At 38.4% G+C, this 27,073-nt stretch overlaps 1 protein-coding gene across 2 annotated transcripts; it reads left to right on the top strand.

The window, feature by feature from the left end:
* Positions 1 to 3,124: 3,124 nt before the first annotated feature.
* Positions 3,125 to 23,002, top strand: LOC136235510 (uncharacterized). Of its 2 annotated transcripts, none has more exons than XM_066025222.1 (11): positions 3,125 to 3,483; positions 3,623 to 3,747; positions 12,706 to 13,147; positions 13,252 to 13,364; positions 18,963 to 19,734; positions 19,826 to 20,287; positions 20,550 to 20,738; positions 20,816 to 21,043; positions 21,633 to 21,945; positions 22,028 to 22,211; positions 22,294 to 23,002. In XM_066025222.1, exons 1-11 carry the CDS (start codon positions 3,271 to 3,273, stop codon positions 22,775 to 22,777), a joined length of 3,525 nt encoding a protein of 1,174 aa, XP_065881294.1. In that variant the 5' UTR covers positions 3,125 to 3,270; the 3' UTR covers positions 22,778 to 23,002. The 2 variants fall into 2 exon arrangements, with proteins under 2 accessions (XP_065881294.1, XP_065881293.1); XM_066025221.1 differs by having other exon boundaries at positions 3,126 to 3,483; positions 22,019 to 22,211.
* Positions 23,003 to 27,073: the final 4,071 nt, after the last annotated feature.

Raw genomic sequence — 27,073 nt, forward strand, 5'->3', positions numbered from 1 at the left:
AATTAGGTTATAAACATTTTCATAAAAAAAAATGGTTTATCATTTTTTTTAGGCATAACCCCTTTCCAGCCCCTTAAACTTGTAACTTTTTTTTATTTAGCCACCTAAACTTAGAGTGTTCCCATTTAGCCACTTAAACTCAATAAATGAGACACCTTTAGCCCTTATAAGCCTACACCGCACTTACATGTCACTTGTTGCCTTCCCAGCCCCTTAAACTTGTAACTTTTTTTTCATTTAGCCACTATAACGGTAAAATTTCACCACTTAAAGTATCACGAAAACCCTCAAATCCGGAAAGATTGTTTTATGGATGTCCAAATTATGGGGTTAGTTGTTTAATAACTTAATTGGTTATGATAAATTAATAACTGCTTTGACGAATTGCTAATTTTTTAAAATTTTGATTTGGAAAAAGAGGCCAAAAGAGTTACAATATTTGAGTTTAAGTGGCTAAATGGGAAGACCTAAAGTTAAAGTGGCTAAATGAAAAAAAGTTACAAGTTTAAGGGGCTGGGAAGGGGTTAGACCTTGAGTTTAAGTGGATAAATGAAAAAAAAAGTTAGTTTAAGGGGCTGGGAAGAGGTTAGGCCTTTTTTTTTTTTATGTTACCCTACACTAAGAGTAAATTGAAAATTTTCAAAATTTATTCGAAAAAAATCATTTTGCAATATTCTATAATAGTTCAAAAAGGTATGCTTGTCCTTCTTTTGGTGGACCAATCGAGTCCTTTTATTTAATTGAATTCAAATAATAAAGCGTTGCAATAAGAAAATGAAAAATAAATAAATAAATAAAAGGGAAAAGTATAAAAATAAACCTTGTGGTTTGACCCATTTTCGAACTGCACCCATGTGGTTTAAAAGTTTGCAAAGTGGTACCATGTACTTCATTCCGTTCGCAAACACATACAAAATTGACTAACGGTGTTAAAAGTCAAAGGGAAAAGAGTTAATTTGGTCCTTATATTTATTTATTTTATTAATTAAACCCCCTTATTATCTAATTATCACAAACGAACCCCAAAATAAAAAATAAAAATCAAATACACCCTCTTCTCCATCTCCCTTTAATTTTTTATTTTTGTTCTTCTCTTATCTCTCTTAATTTCTCTCTCTAAAATCTCTCTTCTTTCCATCATCTTCCTCTTCTCCTACCTTTTTCCTATTGCCATAGGATTATTTGAATACTACTGCGGGTACATGCGAAGAAATGATTAAAAGGGCTGTATTTGCCAGGGAATTAGGAGTTCCTATCGTAATGCATGACTACTTAACAGGGGATTCACGGCAAATACTAGCTTGGCTCATCTTCATATATATAAAAATTAAAGATCATCATCAGAATTAATATTTCCTTCCACTATAACAGTTTTAATTGCTACTTTCCTTGATGTTTTTAGATGGTTTATGATAATCTAATGACTCCCCGCCGCGGTTTGAGCCACCGGTGCTGGCATTGGTCGTGATTTTGCATTCGATTGCTGGTTTTCGACTCCTTGTAGAGACACTCTGGTGTCAGCTGTTGTTACTCTCGTATCCGGATTCGCTGTCGCTGCTGCTGCTGGCTGAACTGTTCTGTTTGATGAGGTTAGTTGTTACTTCATCTGCTGGCTGAACTGTTCTCCTCTACTGCTGCTGCTGGCTGAAGGCGGAGTAGATGGACGTGGAGGCGAAACCATATCGTCCGTCGCAGAAGTCGAGAGGAAAATTAAAGCAGTTACAACGTCGCTAATTAGTGGCCAGGTATCTGGTTCCTCCTGCAGGCACATTGCTGCTATTGCAACTGCCTGATTCAAATCCTTTTCGGGAAATGACTTGCCTAGTCAGGGATCTGCCATGTCGGGAAACCTTTTGGGTTCCGAAAGATAGGTTGTGCCTGTTTCATAACAACAAATTAAGGATGGAAATGTAAGGACCAGGAGATGAAGATAGAAGCTATGGCAGTAGAAAAAAAGGTAGGAGAAGAAGAAAGGGACAATGGAGAAAAGGAAGATGATGGGAATAAGAGAGATTTTAGAGAGAGAAATTAAGAGAGAGAAGAGAAGAAGAAAAATAAGAAATTAAAGGGAGATGGAGAAAAAGGTATATTTGATTTTTGTTTTTTATTTTGGGGTTTGTTTGTGATAATTAGATAATAAGGGGGTTTAATTAATAAAATAAATAAATATAAGGACCAAATTAACTCTTTTCCCTTTGACTTTTAACACCGTTAGTCAATTTTGTATGTGTTTGCTAACGGAATGAAGTACATGGTACCACTTTGCAAACTTTTAAACCACATGGGTGCAGTTCGAAAATAGGCCAAACCACAAGGTTTATTTTTGTACTTTTCCCCAAATAAAATGCGAAGAAGAGAAAGAACATTCTTTTCATGGAAGTAAAAAGAAAAGACTTAATGTTTTCTCCAGCCCTTTTAACTTGTCCAATTTGATCATTTTACCCCTCCAACTCATCGAATGTCCTATTTACCCCTTAACTCCATAAAAATGGTATTTCTCACCCCCTTAACTTGTCCAAATTTGTCATTTTACCCCTTCTCAACTCATCGAATATCCTATTTATCCTCTTAACTCCATAAAAATGGGTATTTCTCACCACTTATGATTCTATTTACCCTCTTAACTCCATAAAAATTGTATTTCTTATCGCTTTATAGTAGTAAAAAAAATTGAAAAGAGAAAGAACGAATAAAAAATACAAATAACAAGAACATTAATATAAACAAGTTAAATACATTATATGTAGGGATAATGTACTAAAATAGGTCTATGATTTTTGGGAAAGTTTCAATTTAGGTTCCACTTACAAAATAGCATAAATATAAGTTTGACGTTTAAAAAAGTTATCAATTTAGGTTTCGATAACGGATTGTAAGGGGTGAAAAATACCACTTTTATGGAGTTAAGGGGGTAAATAGAACATTCTATGAGTTTGGGGATAAATGGACAAGTTGAGAGGGTGAGAAATACCACTTTTATAGAGTTAAGAAGCTAAATAGGACATTCGATGAGTTGAGAGGGTAAAATGACCAATTTGGACAAGTTAAGGCGAAAAGAAAAAGTTTAGAAGATTCTAGAAAAAAAGTTGGGACAAAGCCCTCTGAGTACAGAAACAGAAGGTTCAAGTTAGTTGGTTGCTTTACCAGTTACGCACCATTATAATTCAAACGTACACTTTTATTGCTGCGATTCATTTCTTCAATTTTCTTTCTTCAATCTCTTCTTCCCCAATATAGATCTGTTAATTTTATCCGTTTTGAATAAGTAAAATGGCCAGCGTAGTACAAATGACTGATCCCAAGAGCACGTCAAGAGGAGTTGTGCTGAATTTTCCGATAAACGACGACGAAACAACGTCGTCTTTGAATTCGCTCAAGACTCCTCCCCGAAGATTGAGGCGACGTTTGCTTGCGGAGCCTAAAACTCCTCTCTCTGCTGAAGGTATACAAGCTAAGCTCAGAGAAGCCGATCTCCGTCGACAGGTATATTCTTGAATTCCAATTTTTATTTTTCGATCATATCATACTTGATATTGTTTGATTCCATCGGTTTCATTTTCTTCATTGGTGGCCTTGCATTTTTTAGTTTTGCTGAAACTGCTCCTGTGATTTGGTTGTGCAGCAATTTTATGAACTTTTGGCAAGCAAAGCAAAGCCCAAGTCCAGAAGCGATCCAGAAACTAGCTCCCAGGTGGTGGATCGCCGTCAGCAGCTTGAAGCAAGGCTCGAAGCTGCTGAACAGAAACGGTAATCTTTTTTTTCTTACTGCATTTTGAATTTTATCTCTCTTTTACATTGCTCGGATACAGAAAGGAAAATTGTGCCCTGGATTATGGAGAAGATTCTCATAAGCAAATGAAACTGAAATTCTGTTTATTGAAGTTAAGAAAAGAATTACAACTTTGCTATTACCTTTATAGTTGCTAGTTTCACTGCCAGCTCAGCTTAACAAACTTCCTAATTCGGTTAATATCTATAACTACTTTTCCGCCAATATGCTTCCTTCAACCAATATTTGCTAGTACAATATACTAAAAGCTGTTCTTCCATAGTAACTCTGCACCAAGTTATTATGCCTACATTGTTCCAACACTCCCTCCTGAAGATGAAGGTGATGAATGTGTAGGAATAGAAATCATTCATCTTGGATAAGGTATAATTAATCTGGTTAGCAGTAAGAGACTTGGTGACTAAATCTGCTAATTGGTGAGATATTTTTCTAATGGTTGATAGAAATACTGGGGATCCGCTCCCTGATCGATCTTCTTCATTAATCCTCCAGATAACGTCATTCTCCTGGCCTGTTCGTGATATGAATCCTGTAGCTAAATGATCTCAAACAATGTGACAGTCTATGTCCAAATGCTTAATCTTTTCGTGAAAGACAAGATTGGCAGCAATGTGTATTGCTGTCTGATTGTCATTGAACATAGGAATAGGCAGAAGGGGAATGAAATTGAATTCATTTAGCACATATGTAAGCCACTTTAGCTCACAAGAAGTTGTTCCCATAGCTCTATACTCAGCCTCCACAGATGATTTGCTTATAGTCCCTTGCTTTTTGGATTTCCAGGAAACTAAAGCATCCCCTAAGAGCACACAATACCCTGTAACTGACTTCCTGGACTCTTTGCACCTAGGACAGTCTGATTCATAATATAAAGTCAAGTTGAAAGTGCTGTTTGATGAGTAAAACAAACCCCTATCCTTGGTATCTTTGAGATATCTCAACGTATGAATAGTTGTGTACGAATAATTGTGTATGTATGTAATTGTATGAATTGACTCAACTCTTGAGTGGCATAACACAAATCTGGTCTAGTAAATCCCAATTAAAGCAACTTACCAATCAATCTTCTATAACTTTCTGCCTCCTTACAGACAATGGAAAAGGACTAGAAGTAGATGTTATAGTTATTAAAGGCGCAAGGCGCACTAAGGCGCAAGAGGGGTCCTGGAGCCTTGGCGCAAGGCGCAACTTAAGGCGCGCGCCCGAGCGACTCGAGGCGCACCAAAAAAATATTCAGAAATTCATAATACTAGTCGCAAATAGTCAAATACCAACAATAAAACCATAAAATGCATGAGTTAAGTTCTAGTTAACTACTAAGGCATAATGTCTGCTGCGATATGTTTAGTAAACACTTTCGATCTTTGTCTGTCTCTGTTTTTCTTTTATTTTTTGAACTTAAAAAACCCTAAAATACCCTAACCCTAAAACACCCTCAAAACCCTAAAATACCCTCAGCCCTAAAATACCCTAAATTACCCTAAGGTAGCCAAGGGGCGCTCCTTACTGACCAAGGCGCTAAGGCTGGAGCCTTAGCCGAGGCGCGCCTCAGGCGCACCTGAGGTGCGCCTTTAATAACTATTGATGTTGCTTCCTCCAAACCAACATCTATTATAAGATCTGTAATGTACTTCTTTTGTGAGATGAATATGCCTGCCTTTGATCGAGCTAATTCCACTCCCAAGAAATACTTAGCCATTCCTAGATCTTTAATTGTAAACGCATCATTCAATTCGTACTTAACCTTGTCAATGGGAATCACTGAAGTTCCAGTGATCAAAACATCAACTACATAGACAATTAAGCACAAGAAATCTTCTCCAACCCTTTGAGTGAATAAACAATAATCATGCATAGACTTGATGAAACCAATGCTCAAAAGCTTTTGAGTAAATGTCTTGTGATAGTGATGATGAATGATGAGTGATGAATTTGATGATGCTTTAGATGAGGATGTGATAGTGATGATGAATGATGAGTGATGAATTTGGAGAGTTTTGATGAGGAATAACTATTAGTCAAGGTAAGTTTTATTATTTAGTTGCACAATTGAACATTAGCTTTATAATCTGGCGTTTATTGCATGTTAGAATTTATTTATAATTAAGAATATTGTCATGGTTTTCATTGCATTTTTATTTTAGTTTTATAGTTCTGTAATTTTAATTTTTGTAAGCGCGCCTTGTGTCGCTCAGGCACGCGCCATCGCCGTGCACCATGAGCCAAGGCTCCAGGACTCCTAGTGCCTAAGTGCATTATGTGCCTTTAATAACTATGCTGCCAAGTGTCATTAAGCTCAAGAGCTGTTAATTCTTGTTTCATGGCCTCAATCCAATTTGGATTCTGCTGTGTGCAAGTAGTTGGTTCCTTCATTTTCTGTATATCAGCTAAAGAACTCAAGTAATGCGAGTCAAGCCAAATTTGCTACATTGACAATAAAGTCTTCCATCCAAGCTGGTAGCTTGCTACACCTTGTAGAACACCTAGTAGGAGCAAGCCACAACTGAGAATGTAGGTGGAACCTGACTAGGAAGCTGTTGATCATTAGGAGATATAGGTAAAGATGAAACCGATAAGTCTAAAGGTGATAAAATGGGTGGAAAAGAATTTTTAGTAGAGTGTATATTGGAAGGGCTAGTTTGAGGATAGGTCCAATTGTTAGCGGTATGATGTGAGGTAACTGGATTTGAGTCAGATTGTTGAAGCATGACAGGAAAAGTACCTTAATCCCTTTGTATAAGAACAAAGGCGATGTCCAAGATTGTGCCAACTATCGGGGAATCAAATTAATGAGTCACACTATGAAACTTTGGGAGCGAGTGATTGAACAAAGGCTAAGGAGGACGGTGAAGATCTCGGAAAACCAGTTTGGCTTTATGCCGGGAAGATCAACTATGGAAGCCATCCATCTAATGAGACAATTAATGGAGCACTATCGAAATAAGAAGAAAGACTTGCATATGGTTTTCATTGACTTGGAGAAAGCATATGATAAGGTACCAAGGGAAGTACTTTGGTGGGCCTTGATAAGGAAAGGCATTTCGCGGAAATATATTGACATCATAAAGGACATCTATGAGGGAGTATGCACGAGTGTACGTACTAGTGTTGGGAAGACTGAAGAGTTTTCTATTACGATTGGAGTGCATCAAGGTTCCGCACTAAGCCCATTTCTTTTTGCCATCGTTATGGATGAACTAACAAGTTCACTTCAAGATGGTATACCATGGTGCATGCTGTTTGCAGATGATATTGTGTTGGTTGATGAGACGAAAGAAGGAGTGGAGATGAAGTTGGAACTATGGAGGCAAACTCTAGAATCTAGAGGCTTTAAGTTGAGTCGAAGTAAGACAGAATATTTGGAGTGTAAGTTTAGCGGCCGTAGGAGTAGGGAGGCAGGGACAATCACCCTAGATGGGAGAGTTGTTCAGGCCTCGGATTGCTTCCGGTATTTAGGATCTATTATCCAAACGGATGGAGAAGTAGATGGAGATGTTGCTCATAGGATTAAAGCTGGTTGGTCGAAGTGGAAGAGTGCTACGGGTTTCCTTTGTGATCCCGGCATGCCTAATAGATTGAAGGGAAAATTCTACCGGACGGCAATTAGACCAGCATTGTTATATGGTACGGAGTGTTGGGCAGTGAAACACTGCCACATCCATAAGATGTCGGTGGCGGAGATGCGTATGTTGAGATGGATGTGTGGTCACACGAGAAAGGACCGGGTGCGTAATGAAATAATTAGGACAAAAGTAGGGGTCACATCTATTGAGAATAAAATGAGAGAAAACCGACTAAGGTGGTTTGGCCATGTGAGACGTAGAGCGCTTGATGCGCCGGTTAGGAGAACCGAAGAGTGGCAAAGGGATGTAGTGGTGAGGGGTAGGGGAAGACCTAAGCAAACTTGGAGGAGGGTGATCGAGAGTGATATGAGTTTATTGGGAATTGAGGAAAATATGGTAGTGGATAGGACGGAGTGGAGGGAGCGAATCTGTGTCGCTGACACGACTTGATTTTCACGGTTTTATATGATGGTTCATGTTAGCCGACCCCGAATCATTTCGGGACTAAGGCTTTGTTGTTGTTGTTGTTGTTGTTGTTGAAGCATGACAGGAATAGGAAATCAACTGGAGTTGAGTTAGAAGGCATAGGCATGATAGGTAGAGGAAGTAAAGTTATATCATTTACTGATTCAGTAAAGGCAAGTGATTGCTGTTGATAAGGAAAAACATGTTCCTTAAAAATAATATCTCGAGTGACATATAGTTGTTTAGATGCAATATCATACACCTTATAGCCTTTTTGCCCCATTGAACCTCCTAAATAAACACGAGCTATTGCCTCGGCAACAAATTTATCCTTGTGTGGCACATTGTTAGTAAAGACACATGCACAACCAAACACTTTCAGTTGACTATAATCTGGCAATTTGTCATAAAGCAATTCATAAGGACATTCCAATTTAATACCTTAGTGGGAGACATATTCAACAAAGTAGTAATATGAAAGCTTCTCCCCAAAAGAAAAAAGGTAAAATGGCTTGATGTAACAAGCCTTGGCAATAGTAACTAAACTTTTGTGTCTCTTCTCTACGACCCCATTTTGTTGGGGAGTATACATATAAGTTTTCTGGTGTAATATGCCATGAATGTGAAAGACTTTCTGCATTTCTTATGCTGTGAATTTTGTGCCATTATCAAGCCTCATCTTTGAGGTCTTTTAAATCATGACACCAAACTGAGTAAATATTAATTTGATGAACTAGTCTAACGACATTAGTACTTAATCTTTGGATTGGACCTAATAGAATAGTTCAAGTTCTTCTTGTGAAATCATCAACTAATGTCAGTATGAACCTGTCTCCTGCTAAGGATTTCCTTTTATAAGGACCCCATCAATCTATATGAATTCATTCAAACTTTTCCATTGATGAAATTGAACTAGTACAGAAAGGTTTCTAGATTGTTTTGTGAAATGACAAATTGAAAGAGTCAGCTCTGCTATAATCGCAGAATCACACAAAGGAAATACATGTTTGAGCTTTACTTTGAACATGTGTCCCATCCTCTTATGTCACAACTCCACATCTAAAAGCTTAGTTGTGTTTACATAAAAAGCAACAGGCGTAGAAGTAAAAGTATGATCTAAACTTAATTTTTTGATAACTTCTTTGAAAGAGTCGGCTGACAATCTATAAAGTCCTTCTGCCAGCTATTAATTACTTAGAAACTAGGTCCTGCAACAAACAATATTTAGCACGGAACCAAATCTTCACTGAAGAATCTGTAAGAAGCTTGCTGACTGACAACAAATTGTATGTCAATGTAGGCATAAACATCACTCCTTTTAAACTCAATCTTTCATTGAAACGAACCTTACCAACACGTCACTTTCTAATAAGTACCATTTGTTAGAAAAAATTTCCTAGAACCTGTGTCAATTATCCAACAAAAATCAGGTTGAAAGGAAGAAGTTTTACAAGCCTAATCTTGCACATTTTTGCCCTTGAGGTATTTCTGCACTTCTTTTTGAACCATCATTTGCATCATTTTCTCCCTCTCATCCTCAAATTCTAAGTCAGAATGATCCAAAGGAGTGTGCACATCCTTGGTGATATATGCATGAGCAGTTGATGTTGCTTTTCCATGAGAACTAGATCCACTAGAGTTAGATCCATGCCTAGTGCCCTTGAACCAGCCAGGATACTCCGTAAGCCTGAAGCAAGTATCCTTATCATGGCCATCTTTATTACAATGACCGCAATGTTTATCTCCTTCGGATTTAGACTTACCAAATTTCTTCTTGACATCACTAGTCCCTGCAAAATCCTTTACATTTGTTGTAACACTATTAACAAAGGTAGATTGTATCTCTCTGCCTTCTAATCCTTAGAAGCATGCAGTATGCTTTATTAACATTAGGGAGTGGATCCATCAAGACAACACATCAATGAGGAGTGTTCAAAATGATTTGTTTGTCAAAGCAAAAAAAAAAAAAAAAATCATTAATAAAAGATAAAATAAAATAAAAATTCTATACATATAATAGTATGTATGTATGTATGAGAAGTTGGGTCGTGTTTGTTTTTTAATTAGAAAAAAAAAGCACAAGAAGTCGAAAATCAGACTTCTAGTTTGATAGCCGAAATAATAGCAAAAGGATTAGCATTACTATTTAATTAAAAAATAGGGGATTCAAACTAGAGACCTCTTACTCTCAAACATGCTCTTCAACCATTAAACTAGTATACAAATTATGATATTTATCAACAATTAATGAATATATAATCATATTGACAATTTAAATATTTGAAATATCATTTAATATATTTTTTTCTATTTTATGTTTTGATAATTATTATACAAAAATTATTTTATTTTTCTAACATTAAGTTGTATATACAAAAATTATTATGCAAAAACTGTTTTAAGTTGAATTATAAAATATATACTCTTACTATTTTATTATATTTATATGTAAAGTAACAATAGTAATAATAACTATTTAATTTAAGAAGTATATATTGTTATGTGCATTGAATTGGATTATATTTTTAATATATAAATTTGATATCTCTAAAAATTATTATTGATATTAAACAAAAAAAATTTATTAGTATACTTTTTATAATAATGTTAATATTTTACTATTTTCGTTAAAAATAAAAGATTTTACTATATTATAAGGTTAAATATGAATAAAAATATTATATTTTATAGGATATTGTGAATCAAAATCTGGATTCAAACCAGAAAGAAACAACATAAGTTGTTCTTCACCACAGATCTTCTGTAACTTGCCTAGTTTCGCCACACCTACCACTAATTTTTGGCATTAGCACTGCCAATTCATCCCACAACCTCTTAATCTTGTTAAATAAAGCAACTATAGTCAAGCCTACGCAAAGGAAATATTACTTGTCCATTGCTTTCCCCATACCTCGATTCAATTTCATTCCACAGATCCCTTGAGGTTGGTGCAAACAAAAAAACCTTGGCCAAATCATTTGATAATGAAAACATCACTCAAGGAAACACCAAGCTATCTGTTTCTTTCCATTTTCCATACTCAACAAACTCAATACCTTCAGGTGCAGTTTCTTTTAGCACAAAATTTGCTTTTCATTTAGCATTTAAAGCAATTAGCATGGGACGCTTCCAAGCTACGAAACACCAACACTTCTAGGAGGTTTAATTTAACATATGAATGCCGGAAGCTCTGGAAACTCCGACACTCCAAAATAAGTGTCTCATCTTTCTTTCTTTCTTTTTTTAATATGGGGGCACTTTGGGGACACGGCTTTTGAATTAATTAAGTAGAATATAAGATTTTTTTTAATTAATTTTGCAAAAGGATTGATATATAAGAAAATAAATTAAAACCCTAATAAAAAAAGAAATTAAAATCTAAAGAAAAGAATATAGAAATCACCCATTTTTTGGTAGTTTAAATAGTTTGAAGTATTAAATGTTTCGTTTTGATGAATTAATGACTTATTATGGACGTTATTTATGATTGATAATGAGTTATGAATGTTATTTATGATCTATATCTAAATCTAAATCTAATATAAATTTGATGCGTCACTGCGGCGGTACCCATGTCTCATATTTTTTTTAAATGCCTTTTGCCGCACCCACACCTGCAATTGTACCCGTGCGAGTACCCGTGTCGATGCTTTCTAGCTTCCAAGAGAAATAATTGTTGCCATTAACAGGATTATGAACGAATATTAAACCGGATTATTTGAATTACCAGATTGATTGTGATGCGATGAATCAGAAGTAAGATCTTCATTGTTACTTCTGTTTCTATGGCTGCCATCGCAGTTTTTGCCTCTTGCACCATCATGATTCTGATTCGAAGTATTCTTGCAATTGCGAGAATCTTGATGCTTATCACCAGATGCATATGAAACATGAACTTCATCTTCTACTTGCAGAACTTCAACATAGCTTCTTCTCTTCGTCATTTGTAAATGAGAAATTTCTTTAGAAATGTATGATAGTTGTGAAGATAAAAGCTAAAACAGAGATTCTTTAAACCATAAGCTCTGAAACCATCATAAGAAAATGAAATTGAATTCTGTTTATTGAAGTTAAGAAAAGAATTACAACTTTGCTATTACATTTGCAATTGTTAGTTTCACTGCCAGCTCAGCTTAACAAACTTCCTAATTCTGTTAATACCTATAACTAGTTTCCCGCCAATGTGCTTCCTTCAACCAATGTTTTCTAGCTGCTATAATCTGCTACAAGCTGTTCTTCCATAGTAACTCTGCACCAAGTTATTGTGCCTGCATTGTTCCAGCAGATTTAATAGTTAAGCCAAATGCTTGATTTTTGAGTTGGCAATTATGGATCTGCAGCTTCTTTACTGTCGTCTATGTAACACTTATGTTCTAGAACTCTTAACATCCTTCCTGGTTCAAGTTTGGGACTGATATGATGAATTCTTTCCGTGCTTTGCCTCCTTATAGTTATTTTTCAGAGAACTATAACTTATCTTGTGCTGGCACCCTCTAAGTTTTGCTTTCGATTTTTGCACCCTTCATAGCACAAGGAATTTTTACAGAAGGTTCTTGAGAAAGCATAGAAAGCAACATCTTGTTGATGTGATGCTCCAATGGTTGACGTCAAATATAATAGTTATTGTCTTGGAGCTTATTTAACTTTCTCCATATTCAGAAATCATTTTCTACACAAAAATATACTTACATATGCTCTTGTACTTGATGAATATGAATTGTGAATACAATAACCACTCCATTTGATGAATCCATGACAGCACAGATTTTCTTATATGAGATGTGGAACAGCTTATGGCTGGACCTTGTCTGACAATGAAGAGTATAAAAGAACTGTCTGACCCTGCAATGTGAACCTTTTTTTTTACCATGGTAATAAAATGAGCAGGTTAAGCATTCTTGCTAGTGCTCAGATGCGCCTGGCAAAGCTGGATGAGTTGCGGAAAGCAACTAAAAGTGGAGCAGAGAGACGGTTTGAAGAGGAACGCAAAGTGCTCAGTACTAAAGTTGAATCACGGGTTCAGCAAGCAGAAGCAAAGCGCATGCTTATTCTTAAAGCTTATAAGCAGAGGAAAGCAGCAAAGAGAGAGCAAGCAATTAGGTCATTGACACTGAAAATGTCTAAGAAAGACAACTATAGAGAGAGTGTCCATGACGCAATTTACCAAAAACATGCAGCTGCTGAGAGAAATCGGCTGGGGCTGCTAGGAGAAAAGAAGACAAGGGCCCATACAACAGCACTGCAGGTACAGAAAATAGCTAGGTCTGTCTATAGTCAACAAGAGACTAGGAAACACAAAAAGGATCAAATAGAGTATCAACTCAAAATGGTATGTCAGTTGTTGAAGTTTCATCTCTTATGCTAAAATTGTTTTTCTTGTTCAAATGTGTACATTTTCTTCTTCATATGAGATTTTAATTTGATAATGACTAGGCTAAGAGAAAAAGAGAAGAGTATTTGAGGCATAGAAAAAGCTTGAAAAGTCATCTGCCTGCTAACTCAAAAATGGTGGATAAGCAGGAGTATTCTTCAAGAAAGATAGCGAGGTAAATATGATGCAATTATTATTTTCTGGACATGGGGCATATGCCATAGAACTTCCTCACTATGCTTTAATTTTTGTGGTTTAAGTCTATGAAAGGCAGCCAAGTAATATATGTAAACATGTAGACCTGTCTGCAAATCTATCTAGAGAATTCTGGGATATTTAGGGTTGCATGAATATATAATTATCAAAACGTATGCTAGTGAATGGTAAGGATGTGATCAATAACAAGGTAATAAGGAGGCGGGAATTTTGTGGAAGACCATTCTCCACCAACAGATTAAACGAACCATTTTTTTCAGGTGTAAGGCTTATAAATAGGGTTAAGTTTTATTTTTGTAGCCGCAAGTCAATTGATCTTAGTCTGTGGTGAGTGCAAGGGTTGTTCAAAGAATTATACAATCTAAAGCTTTGAATACTTGAGAATACTTGTCCATTTCCATCTTGTTACTTTAGTTTCTGTCTATCTTGGATGGCAACTATTCCGAGCCCGAGATAATGAAGAAGGCTGACTAACATTCTTGGAATTGAATTGGAGAAAGTTCTTCGGTGCTTTACAAGGATGAGTCTGGTACAAATATATCCAATGACACATGGGGCACAGGGAAGATAATGCATATCTTAAGGCAGGGTTATGCAGCTTTCTTCCTTGTTTCATATTTTCAAATAGTATAAATACATAGTACAGTTCACGTTTCAGTGAAACTCTAATTCTGTCTAACTGTTGTGTAGACAAGTACAGTAAATGCTATAACACTAAATACTTAATAAATATCTCTAATACACCCCCGTAGTCGCATGGTTCGGAGGCCGAACATTGAGACTATTTATGAAGTCCTCGAACAGAGGTGAGGGCAGGCCTTTTGTGAAAATGTCGACATGGAGCACACGGACTTCGCCTTTGGCAACCCGTTCCCGGACAAAGTGAATGTCCATCTCTACATGCTTGGTTCGATGGTGTTGAACTGGATTACCGGTGAGATAAATGGCGCTGACGTTATCACAGTAAACAACTGTAGATTTTTGAATTGGGTACCCGAGCTCAAGTAAAAGGTTACGAATCCAGCATGTTTCAGACACAACATTGGCCACACCGCGATACTCGGCTTCTGCGCTGGAACGGGACAGCGTGGGCTGTCGTTTGGCTGACCAGGAAATAAGATTGTCACCAAGAAAAACACAGTAGCCGGAGGTTGAGCGACGAGTGTCGGGACAACCAGCCCAATCCGCATCAGTGTAAGAGATCAACTGCGATGGAGATGAAGCAATTAATGTGAGACCAAGATCAAGAGTGCCTTGTATATACCGAAGAATGCGTTTAAGGGCTGCCATGTGAGATGTTTTGGGGTCGTGCATGAATAGACAGATCTGCTGAACTGCATAGGAGATATCTGGCCGGGTGAGAGTAAGGTATTGCAGTGCGCCGGCTAACTGTCTGTATTCAGTAGGATTGTGATACGCTGAGCCAGAGGATATACTGAGCTTTTGTTTTGTGTCAACCGGAGTAGCAACTGGATTGCAGGAACCAAGCCCAGCTTTATCAATAATTTCTGAGGCATACTTCTTTTGAGACAGAAATAGGGAGCCTGGTGAGTGTGTAACCGATATTCCCAAAAAGTAGTGAAGGGGTCCCAGATCTTTCATTGCAAATTCAGAATTCAGCTGAGATAGAATTGAGGACTGAAGTTTGTCAGAAGAGCTTACAAGAACAATATCATCAACGTAGAGGAGAATGTAGGCGGTGTCCGTGCCTTGCTGAAAGATGAATAAAGAGTGATCAGATATGCTATTGGTGAATCCCACTTTGGTGACAAATGCAGCAAAACGCTGGTACCAGGCCCTAGGTGCTTGCTTTAAGCCATACAGAGATTTCTGAAGCAGACAAACATAATCAGGATGTCGGGGGTCACGAAAACCCAAAGGCTGATGCATATATACTGTTTCATTGAGATTGCCATAGAGGAAAGCATTTTTGACATCCAATTGACGGATATTCCATCTTTTGGATAGAGCAATACTAAGAACAGCCCTGATGGTTGCAGGTTTGACCACGGGACTGAACGTTTCACCACAATCGACACCTGCCAACTGTCCTGATCCGTTACCCACCAATCGTGCTTTATACCTCTCGAATGATCCGTTTGATTTAGTTTTGTGCCTGAAAATCCACCAACTACGAATAACATTAGCATTCTTTGGACGGGGTACTAGTACCCACGTCTTATTTTCAATAAGAGCTTCAAATTCATCAGTCATGGCTTGTGTCCAATTTGGATCACTTAGTGCAATAGCCGGTGTTTTAGGAAGAGGGGAAATTTGAGTAGGTGCAGAAACAGATAAATTCAGCATACGATGGGGCTTGTGAATGCCATGTTTGGCGCGGGTGGTCATAGTGTGATTGTTGGGATTACGGAGCTGGTTATTCATTTGTGGGGAAATAAAGGTAGACGGAATAGATGTTAAGGCAGGAGCTGTGTTTTGCGATGAAGAAGAGTAGGGGGGAGAGACATCAGACGATTCGAAGGAGGACGAGACGGAGGACGGGATAGACTCGACGGACGACGCGACGGGAGAAGGAGATGCAGGCGGGGTCGACGCAACAGGGGGCGCGGAAGACCGCGGGGTCGATACTGACACGGACGAGACGCGAAGGGACGAAGGAACGACGCGGACAGGAGATGACGCTACGACGGGGGACTGCGGTGTTGAAATAGAAGCAGGAAGGAACAAGCCTGCGTCCTCCATGGGAAGTGCAGGGATAGAGGCGGTAGGTGTAGAAATTGAGGAAAATGGGTAGACAGATTCATCAAACACGACATGACGGGAAATTATGAATTTATTTGTGGAGGGATTGAAGCATTTGTATCCTCGGTGATTCGACGGGTAGCCGAGAAATACACACGGAGAGGACCGAGCTTCGAGTTTGTGACGAGATGTGGATGGAATGAGAGGGAAACAAAGACAACCGAACACACGGAGATGAGAGTATGTGGGATCTTTCCTATATAACATTTTGGTGGGAGAATTATATCCTAATACTTTGTGAGGGTAAATGTTTAGGAGGTATGTGGCGAGTTCAAGTGCATGGTGCCAAAATTTATATGGAATAGATGCATGGTTCATGACAGTGCGGATGACATTGTTAATAGTTCGGATTGTGCGTTCGGATTTACCGTTTTGAGGCGATGTGTAAGGACAAGAAAAACGAAATTGCATTCCGTGTTAATTGCAAAACTGACGAAATGATTGATTGTTAAATTCACCTCCGTTGTCACATTGGAAAACTTTAATTTTTCTCTCAAATTGGGTTTGAACGTATGAACTGAACTTGAGAAAGACGGAAAAGACTTGGGATTTATTAGCCAACGGAAACGTCCATAAGAAGTTGGTATAGCTATCAAGAAACAGTACATAATATCTATGACCACAAGAGCTTAGAGTAGGAGAAGTCCAGATATCACTATGGATTAAATCAAAAGGCATACATGCGACATATACGAGGACTGAAACGGTAATTTTACTTGTTTGCCATTAATGCAAGAAGAACACACAGAAATATCCTTAATCCTATTACATGAAATAAAATTTTTATTCTGCAGGACTCTCAGTATAGGAGGTCCTGGATGACCTAAACGGCTATGCCAGACATCAGAAGACAATGCAGTAAACGCAGACGGAGAGGAGGACGACACGGAAGGACTAGATGTGACTGGGTAGAGATCTCCTTTACTGTTACATCTCATGATAGGAATTCCCGTCTGTATATCCTTCACAGAAAAACCCAAAGGATCAAATTCAACAGAAACATGGTTATCTTTAGTAAACTTTCGGACGGAAATAAGATTTTTTATGAGTTGTGGAGCATGTAAGACATCATTTAATTTTAAGGGACAGTGTTTAGTGTCTAATTGCGTATTGCCAGATCCACAAATTGGAACACAAGTACCATTACCGACTATAATATTGCCATTGAAGCTCGAATTAAAATAAGACGTAAGTGTACCTTTATGAGCTGTCATATGAGATGTTGCTCCGGTGTCCATATGCCATTGATCAGGAGGTGGTGTGATTGACATGGTGTGCATGGCTTCAGCAATGTCTGTCGGAACATAGGATGGGGAGACCATATTCACATGTGCCTGCTGTGTGTGTGGACGAGGACCAAGAATGCCAGATTGAGAGCTCGATTGGCCTGAAGAGTACTGTGGCTGCCAATTGTTCGTTGGGAAGGGGCAGGGTGGAGCGGACCATTGCTGTTGGGGCGCCCATGGGTATTGAGGAACCCATTGCGCGTAGGCAGCAGGACGATAGCCCGAGTGAGCAGGGCGATACCGTCCACCGTGGCCGCGGTAGTTGCGTCCGTATCTCCCGCCGCGATAATGAGATTGGTGGCGCTGATGCGGCGGGCGGCCAGGGGGAATCGGCGACTGTTGTGCAGAGGAGTCAGGAGAGGCGGCGGTGAGTGCCACGGTATCAGATGGGGGAAGGTTCTTGCGGGCACGGGCTGTTTCCTCTAAGATGAGCATGGATCGGGCTTTATTGAATGGGGGAAGAGGATCCCCATGGCGAATCTGTGTTCCAATGGTATCATAGGCATCAGTGAGACCAGATATTAGTTGGAGAACTATCTGATCATTAGTAACAGGGCAATCCACATTGGATAGTTGATCTGACAAGGATTTTAAGTGTTGGCAATAGGAAGAAATATCGGAAAAATTGTCAAGCTTAGTTTTGGAGAATTCTTGTTGTAGGAAAAGGGCACGAGAGTTTTTGTTATCTGAGAATATATCCTGTAAACTAGTCCAGGCTGTGGCTGCGGTGGAATCAGCCTCAATAATGGTATGAAGGAGATCAAGAGATATGGTACTGTATATCCATTGAAGGACTATGGCATCAATACGGGACCATATGGCAGGATTTCGAGTTTTGAGGGATGTAGCAGGGGTTTCAGAAGGTGGAATGATGTGATCTAGGACTTGGAAGGCAGTGGCATGGAGTTTGAATAGGGCTGCCCAGGTTGGATAGTGGCCTTTTTCAATGTCCAGGGTAATTTTGATGAAGGTCGTTATGTTTGAGACGGAGAGGGCGGGATGATTTGTGTTGTTCTCGATTATGGGAGATTCCGTGTTGGAATTCGCAGTGTTGTTGGTGTTTGTATTAGAGGTGGCTGAGGTATTAGTCATGGCGGCGGAAAAAGGGGGGGTGGGCGACGGCGGCGATTTGGTAGCTTTAGGGTTTGGGGGAGGAAGACAGAATTTTCGGAATTTTAGAGGGGGAAGGAGAGTAGAGTCTCTGATACCATGTAACAATGTAATTCTCAGTGATTATCATTGATGTGTAAAATAGTATAAATACATAGTACAGTTCACGTTTGAGTGAAACTCTAATTCTGTCTAACTGTTGTGTAGATAAGTAATAAATATCTCTAATAGATAATCCACTCTGATAGCTATGCATTACATCAACAGTCTATGAACTTGTTTCAATTTACATGGAGTGCTATTCAAGAACATATATTAGCGTGAGTAGTAAACCTAGTTTTCGAGAACATCTCTGTAGAATTTTTGCTGATTGTGATTTTCATGTGAGAATTTGACAGGCATTGGAGGCACTTTATGAAGTCGAGGAAAACTACTCTCTCTTTGGCAAAAGCTTATGCATCTTTGGGGATAAATGAAAAATCTGTGAAATTAATGCCCTTTGAACAGCTTGCTATCTTAATCAAGTCAGAAAATACTGTCAACACTGTAAAAGCTTTAATGTACCGTCTAGAGTCTCTCCTCAAACTCTTACTGGCAGCAAGGGACAAACAATCTAGTCTAGCTGACATTGATCACCTCCTTAGGCATCTTGCATTCCCACATTGTAAAGAAAATTTTAGCAATACTATCCAAGGAGAAGTAAGAACTGCCAAGTCTGTTGAAAAGGAAGTTCGGACACCAGAAAATTTTAAAAGGTATCCAACTAGAGTTGTATTAAGTGCTTATATGATAATGGGACACCCAGATGCAGTTCTCAACAGGCAGGGTGAGTGTGAGATTGTGCTGGCTGAATCTGCAGTTAATTTCATTCGCCAATTTGAGTTGTTGGTCAAAAGAATAATAGATGGCCCTGTTCAGACTTCTCTAGAGGAAATAGCCTCTGAGATTCCAAAACAAACGAGTATTAGGTCCCAGCTGGAAGCTTATGACAAAGCATGGTGTTCTTACCTGCACAACTTGGTGGCATGGAAGTCAAAGGATGCTAAACTACTAGAGGAGGATTTGGTGAGAGCTGCTTTCCAGCTTGAGCTCTCAATTATGCAACCTGGCAAGATGACTTCTGTAGATGATGGAGTTGTGTCTCAATACATGGAGTCTTTTAAAAAGCAGGTACATTGTTTGGCTTACATGTCATGAACCTGGCTGTTACAAGAAATTTTTATGTATGCTGATATGTTTGTCAATCATTTTGGCCTATCAGGTTATGGATGAACAGAAACTTCTAAGGGAACAGGTGTTGCATGTTGCTGGTAGTGCCGGAGTTGAGCGCATGGAACATGCTCTTGCTGAAATGCGAACAAAGTTTGTTGAGGGAAAGGAACCTGGGAGTCCATTTAAAGCTTCTACCCTGCATATATCACCTTCCTTTAGATCTGGTAGACTGGAGCGACCTCCGGTTCCCATCTCTGTGGAGGCAAATTATTTGGCTGAAGGCTGTCAAGTGTCAAGTAGTTCAATGGGCTCCTCACCTGAGATAGACAGTTCCTCCTCAAGCAAAGGAATTGATTTCTCGCCACCCAAAAGTACCAGTAGTAACTGTTTGAGCTCTGATCCAATGTCAGTCAGTGAAAATGAGTTGCTTGTAAATGATATTATCCATACACATCATCAAGGGCTTGCTGATAGTCTTAATGCTATGGATAAAGATCATTATGATGTGAAGGTTTGTATATCAACTAGTATTAGTCCTTTGTTTCAAGATAAAAACTTCTTAATAATTCGGGTTTTGCTTGGAAAGGGATTAAAGGTGCCAATCGTCTTATGTCTTTAGAATTTTCTCTTGTTTCATCATTCAGTAATTTGTTAGGCAGTGGTTTTGGAGCATTAATGCATCATTGCTTGATTTGTTGCCCCTAAGTTCAAAATAAATTTGGACATTTGAGTAGAATCCTCTTAAGTTCCTGCTTGATTTCTTTATCTGGCAGGAAAAAGTGAGAGAGACAATGGAAAAGGCTTTCTGGGATTGTGTTATGGAATCCATCAAGCAAGACGAGCCTGATTTTAGTTGGATTCTTAAACTCATGAAGGAAGTAAGGGATGAGCTATGCGAGATGTCCCCTCAGAGTTGGAGACAGGAGATCATTATGACTATAGATGTTGATAATCTCTCACAGGTATTTAAAAATCCTAGACATGACATTATGCACTGAATTTCAATATTATCTCTTAACAAACTTCTCTTTGCTTAAAGGTGTTGAAATCAGGAACTCTGGATATGGATTGTCTTGGGAAGAGTCTAGAGTTTGCATTAGGCACTTTGCAGAAACTTTCTGCCCCAGTAAATGATGAGGAAATTAAAAGTTCTCACACGAAATTACTAAGAGAACTGAGAGAGATATCCAAATCTGGAGATATATCAAATGCCTCTCTTTCCCTTTCAGTGATTAAAGGTCTGCGCTTTGTGCTGGAAGAGATTCAGGTGTGTTTCTGGTATTACACTTTTTGCAGAAACCTGACATGTGAACTCTAGCTACAAGACATGAAAAGTTGATCTTCAGTTTGCATTTGTAATTCATGATCTTTCTAACTTCCAAAGCCTGGCAAAGAGAGTAGTAGTTTTCCTTTGTATTTTCTTACACGTATACTATTTGCTCTCTAGAGTTTCAAGTTGATTGAAGTTTTCCAAATATTATTTTTCCTGAGTTGGTGTTTAGATTTTGGTAGAATCTGCCTAGGATTTTTTATGCGCTTGAATGGTAATGTGCTTGAGATGATTACTGTTGGACACTGGTATTATTATTTTGATTTATGCCAAACAAAGGGTAGACTATGTGGTAGATACTACATTTCTATTTGCCAGTGCAGAATGAAGATATGTTAATTTTTATTGAACGAAACCAAGATGCCTGCAGGTTATAATGTTTCACTTTTCAGTTAGACATAATTACAACTTTTCTTCTTAGTGTGCTTTACACTTGAACTTGGGTTGTGATATTTCTGTCCATCTCATGTTATTTTTCCTTCCTTTGTCCATGTTATTATGGTTTACGCCTGTGGTTTTTTGACAGGCTCTTAAGAAAGAGATCAGTAAAGCTCGTGTCAAATTCGTAGAACCGCTCATCAAGGGTCCTGCTGGTGTGGAATATCTTAAGAAATCTTTCGCCAACCGATATGGTGCACCAACTGATGCTCAATCCTCTCTAAAATTAACAAGTCATTGGCTTTCATCTGTGCTTCCACATGCAGAGCAGGAGTGGGATGAATACAGGGATTCTCTTTCTGCTCTTCCAAATAGCACCGAGACTTCTCAAGTGCTCCCAACTACTCTTCGAACAGGAGGTGCCATTTCAGCAGTATCAGAACTTGGATCTCCAGCTACAGGTTTGATTAGCAACTCCAATAGATAACTGCATATCTTCATAACAGGCAGCATATGTTGAATATTTTTTTACAGCTTTGACAGGTTCAAATGAATTAGAATGCAAGGGAGAGAGGGTTGATAAATTGGTTAGGCTCGGGTTGTTGAAGCTTGCAAGTGGAGTAAAAGGGTTGAGTCTGGAAGCTCTGCCTGAAACTCTTAAACTGAATCTATCAAGATTAAGAGCTGTCCAATCACAATACCAGAAAGCCATAGTCATTTCTACCTGGTGCGTATATTCAAATTATTATGTAAATTTGGACATGTAATTTTGTGCTGAAACAGTGCCTGTTTTGATATTCTTTCCTCAGCATGTTGATCCTCCGGCAAATGCTTTTCTCTGAGAAGTTACTGAGCAACACTTTGGACATGGAAAATATAGTATCTGAATGCCACAAGAAACTGTCCGAAGTGTTGGACAGTCTCGAAGATATTGGCATATCAGAAATTGTTACTACAATATTCGAGTTATTAAAAGGTCATAGCCATATGATTGATGCTGAAAAACTCGAAGGGAAGGAAAAGATTATGGAAAGCATGTTAGGAAAGAGCTTGCAAGGCGAGGATGCGGTGTTTAAGCGAGTTTCTCACTGTGTTTATCTAGCTTTTAGAGCAGGCGTACTTGGAGGGAATGGTTACAGAGGAAGGCAATTAGTGACTTCCATTCTGCAAAGAATGGGAGCATCTTTTCTCGCTGATAGGGTACTCAAGGCTGCCGAAATTTTGGTTGTGGTGGCAACAGTATCTTGCAGTGTACATGGAGTATGGTATGAAGAACTGCTTAAAGATATGTAAATTCTTGACACCCTTTGGAGAGAATGTTGTGTGTTACTGTTTATATTAGTGGTTGCAGCTGCAAATTTGTTTTAAATTATGTACAGTTGCAGATAGATGCTGTGTAGATTTACTTTTCTTATATTGTATGAGTTGTTCAAATCATACGAAATCGAGTTGTAAATAACAGTTATTGGTTGTAATTTTATTTTTTTCTGCAGTAGTAAATGTCCAGTAGTTGATCTATGTCATGAATCTAGTAATTGAAGAAAGCCTTATTGTTAGATGCATTTTCTCTGTTTAGTACATGATGGTAGATTGGAACACATATTATTATGACATATCTGAGCAGGCTTGTAAAGAGTACCCAAAATCCCCCTTTGTACTAAGTAGTTAAGATTACCCAAAATATTATATCCTCCCTCCCTAAACTCTTGCCCCTAAATATTACTCTCTTCGTTCTATTATATAACTCTAAATATTACTCTCTTCGTTCTATTATATAACTCATTTTAGAAAGTTAATCTTTTTCCAAAATGTAAGTCTTATAATTTTCCAAGAATTTTTAGTTTAGTTCAAGCATTGAATTTTTATCCGAACAGCTTGTACAGTCTCATGTGTTGGTTCACTTTGGATTCCTTGACTTTGCTGGTTCCTTCGTAGGTGACCTCTAGCTTCTTCCAGATTTCTTATGCTGATTCACAACCTGAAATCTTATTGTACTCTGCAGCTATTATTCTTGGATGCAACTGAGTCCGGGCAGAAGGTCCTCTACTCTGCTTTTGCCTTAATGATTGATTTGGAAACGTCTCAAGCCAACACTTCTGCTGCCCCTAACCATTACATGTTTTTTTAAGAGTAATAGTTTAAATGCGCTTTGCATTATACAGTTCATTTTCAGAACATTCTATATCATAGCGAGAAATTTTACAGTACTTCGGGAGTAATAATATATATCATTTTGAATCCTACTACAGGGGCATCCCACTACAGGGACATGACTTAGTGGAAAAAAAACTATATATACATCTATCGTCAATTCATTGGTGAGGAGTATTACTCCAGGAGGAGGGTTGTTTGTTGAATAGATATACATCCCTCCAAAAGCACATTCCAATAAACTAAACAGGTCCAAGCCGACCCTTGAATGTATTTCCTTAGCATCCAAAACAACAAGGCTAACTTTTGCAACAATGAGCCAAAACTCACTATCTGATATGGGAAGTGAAAAACTTATGATGTTGAGCGTTCAGTACAAAAACGGTGAGTTTCTAGACCAAACTTCATTGCCTGTCCTAGAATTTTGAAGACCCAAGAATTCATCCTCAAGTGATCCACAAGAACTAATTACAGTAGCTAAATTGTTGGCATTACAATTCAATCATTCACATCTCATTCGTGCATACATCTTCATCACTTTTCTTGAATCTCAAATATCCGAGTAAGCAACCCCCATTATAGTCCAAGAAACGACATTCCTGTCTGGTATCTTCCCAAAAATCATCCTTGCATTCAATCCCAACCCATATGAGAGCATGTATAGTGGTGGTAACTTAGTATGTTACAATTGTGTGCCACCTCACTATTAGAAACACCTACAAGAAGGAGCTCTTATATTAAGCACCCGGTCTTCCATGTCACTCGGAAGACTTCCAATTCACATTTGAACAATGTGTAGTGTGACCTCACATAATAATTAAAATAGTGGTGTCTCTTATAATATATGTGGACATGGGAGGTCCTCCATTTGACATGGAGAACCGTGTGCTTCTAATAATTTGCCCAAAGAAGACAACCCAAGGATCCACTTATCATACAATTATATATATTATTTAATTAATAATTATTAACCTAATTATTTACCCAAAAGAAAAAAGGGATAATTACTAATCTAGCCCAATGAAGAACCCCACTTTACATATCTAACCCACCTTCCTTTCATTTTACCAAATTAGACAAATAAACCCATTTTGGACAAAACTACCCTTATTCTCATATAACAACCATCTCCTCTTTCCCTTTCATTTACTTTCACATTCTCACAGAAAAATTTATCAACTCAACCCAAGATCTAAAGATATCCATACCCCATTCAAGTTCATGTAAGTATCATTCCCTCATTTTTCATACATATTACTAGAAATACACAGTTGGTTTTCGAATACATTTGTTTGAATCTTGACATTTTCCGATTCCGACATTGTCTCCCGATCTGTCGCATTCGGTGGTCAAATGCGACACAGATAATAAAATGCGACAAGGACTAATATATAGCTTGTCGCATTTGCGGTCGCATTTGGCGGTCGCATTTGATGTACCATGTTGCATTTGGCAGTCGCATTTTGGTATAGCTTGTCGCATTTGAGTCGCATTTTGGTGTATCATGTCGCATTTGAGCTTCATTTACATATGAATTGGCTTTATTATGTTTTGATCACGTGTCCATTTTACTAAATGTAGAAGTATGTCAACCAAAGAGAGGTGTACGTGTTTTTTATCTTGGAACGGACAGTGGACTACAGAAGGAAAAGTGATGACATACGTGGGTGGTAAAGCGAAGTTGTTGGTTTTGCCAATAGATATTGACTTGCAAAAGTTGAAAGAGAAAGTTTATGGTGCACTCCGCGTTGACTCAACCTCGTATGATCTCCAAATGTCAATGCAGGCGACATATGGTCCAAATAAACTGCGTGGTGGGATAGCAGATATTGATGACGATGGAGATGTCATGGGATTCATAGAGTACTGCCGAATGAATCCGACCGATTTGATTCCATTGTATGCTACTCTAAACATGCGAACAATACAAGCTTCAACATTGCGACCTAACAAGGATGGACATGTTGGTCAAAGCAAACCAACGGGTATTTTGGAAATGTGCATTTGAGCGCATTCCTTTCAAATGCGACAGGGTTTATAACAAATTGTGCATAAATATTACATATATAACAACATCATGAATCAGAGTACAATATCATTTGAAGTCTAACAAACGTCCATGAAACAACTCAACCGTAAGTCGTAAACGAAAGAAAGCGCCATCCGTAGAATTGTATGGATATACATAAGAGTCGTCATGCGGGAGATCATGTAATTCACTTATGAATAAACACTCTCTTCACTGTGTGCCAAGGGCATACAAAATTATCTGCATCACCTTTTACTCTTCGTACGAAATAGTCTTCACTATCCCACCCCGGTTCATTGAACCCCTTCACAAACATGGCTTGGCACATACATCCAACAAAGTCAGTATCAACAGTGGTCCATTCTGCAGCCACATCAGTTTGTACTGACTGTCGTCTAAGTAAATACAGCCAACCATTGATATGCTACAATAAGATTATGCAAACATTTAATACAGTAAAAGTCACATACTTACAAATGAATATGATATAAGATTAAGGTTACCTCATTCCAGATATACGTCCCCACATCCCGAAGTGTATTGAAAAATTTTGCATCCAAACTGTATATTTCTAAACCTTTCAAACGTATTCCCTGAGTTGATTCAGGCCTGTTGATCCACGATTCCAGCTCTTCTATCAAACATGCATCTATTCGGTGGCGCTGATCATCAACATTACAAATGACTGGTCTTTCCTCAAATCCGGACTTGATATGGCCACCATATAATGCTACTGGATCGGTGTACTTTAATGGATCGGTCCACGGCGAATTCAAATACTTGCTAACCTTAGCAACCCGTTTACCTTTTCCACGTACTACTTTTGTTCCACGTCCTGCTCCTTTTCCACGTCCTGCTCCTTTACCTCTAACTGTGCCTCCACCTCGGGTTGGAACTATACCTCCTCGAGTATTTTCCTTAACTTCATCTTTTCCGGTCCCTCGACCTTTATCTTCTTTTGGATCAACCACCTACAAAAACATGGTAATGAATAATTCATACGTGAAAGCTGTAATTCAACATCTTGTCGCATTGGAGATGAATGCGCTCTAATGCGACAAGCCATAGTGCAACATCTTGTCGCATTGGAGATGAATGCGCTCTAATGCGACATGCCATAGTGCAAAATCTTGTCGCATTAGAGTGCATTCCACTACAGAATGCGACACAGAGATACGATATGTATAAATTCAACCAACTTATACCTCTTGCTGCAACTTTGGTGTCACTTCCTCAGGCACAGAATCATCAAGATGGACAATCTCATCTAATTGCGCAACTTCCTCCTGCACAGAATCGTCTGGTACCACAATAACATTCTGAACCTCCTCATCTTGAACCATATCTGCCTCTTGTTCCTTTCCATCTTTCATCGGCTCCTCTTGAACCATACCTGCCTCTTGTTCCTT

Source organism: Euphorbia lathyris, chromosome 7 (assembly GCF_963576675.1).
Source record: "Euphorbia lathyris chromosome 7, ddEupLath1.1, whole genome shotgun sequence".
Lineage (NCBI taxonomy): Eukaryota > Viridiplantae > Streptophyta > Magnoliopsida > Malpighiales > Euphorbiaceae > Euphorbia > Euphorbia lathyris.

Coding starts and splice junctions, on each gene's coding strand:
- LOC136235510 (XM_066025221.1), top strand. CDS start 3,271: ATGGCCAGCGTAGTACAAATGACTGATCCCAAGAGCACGTCAAGAGGA. Junction 3,748..12,705: donor GAAGCTGCTGAACAGAAACG/GTAATCTTTTTT, acceptor TAAAATGAGCAG/GTTAAGCATTCTTGCTAGTG. Junction 13,365..18,962: donor TCTTCAAGAAAGATAGCGAG/GTAAATATGATG, acceptor AGAATTTGACAG/GCATTGGAGGCACTTTATGA.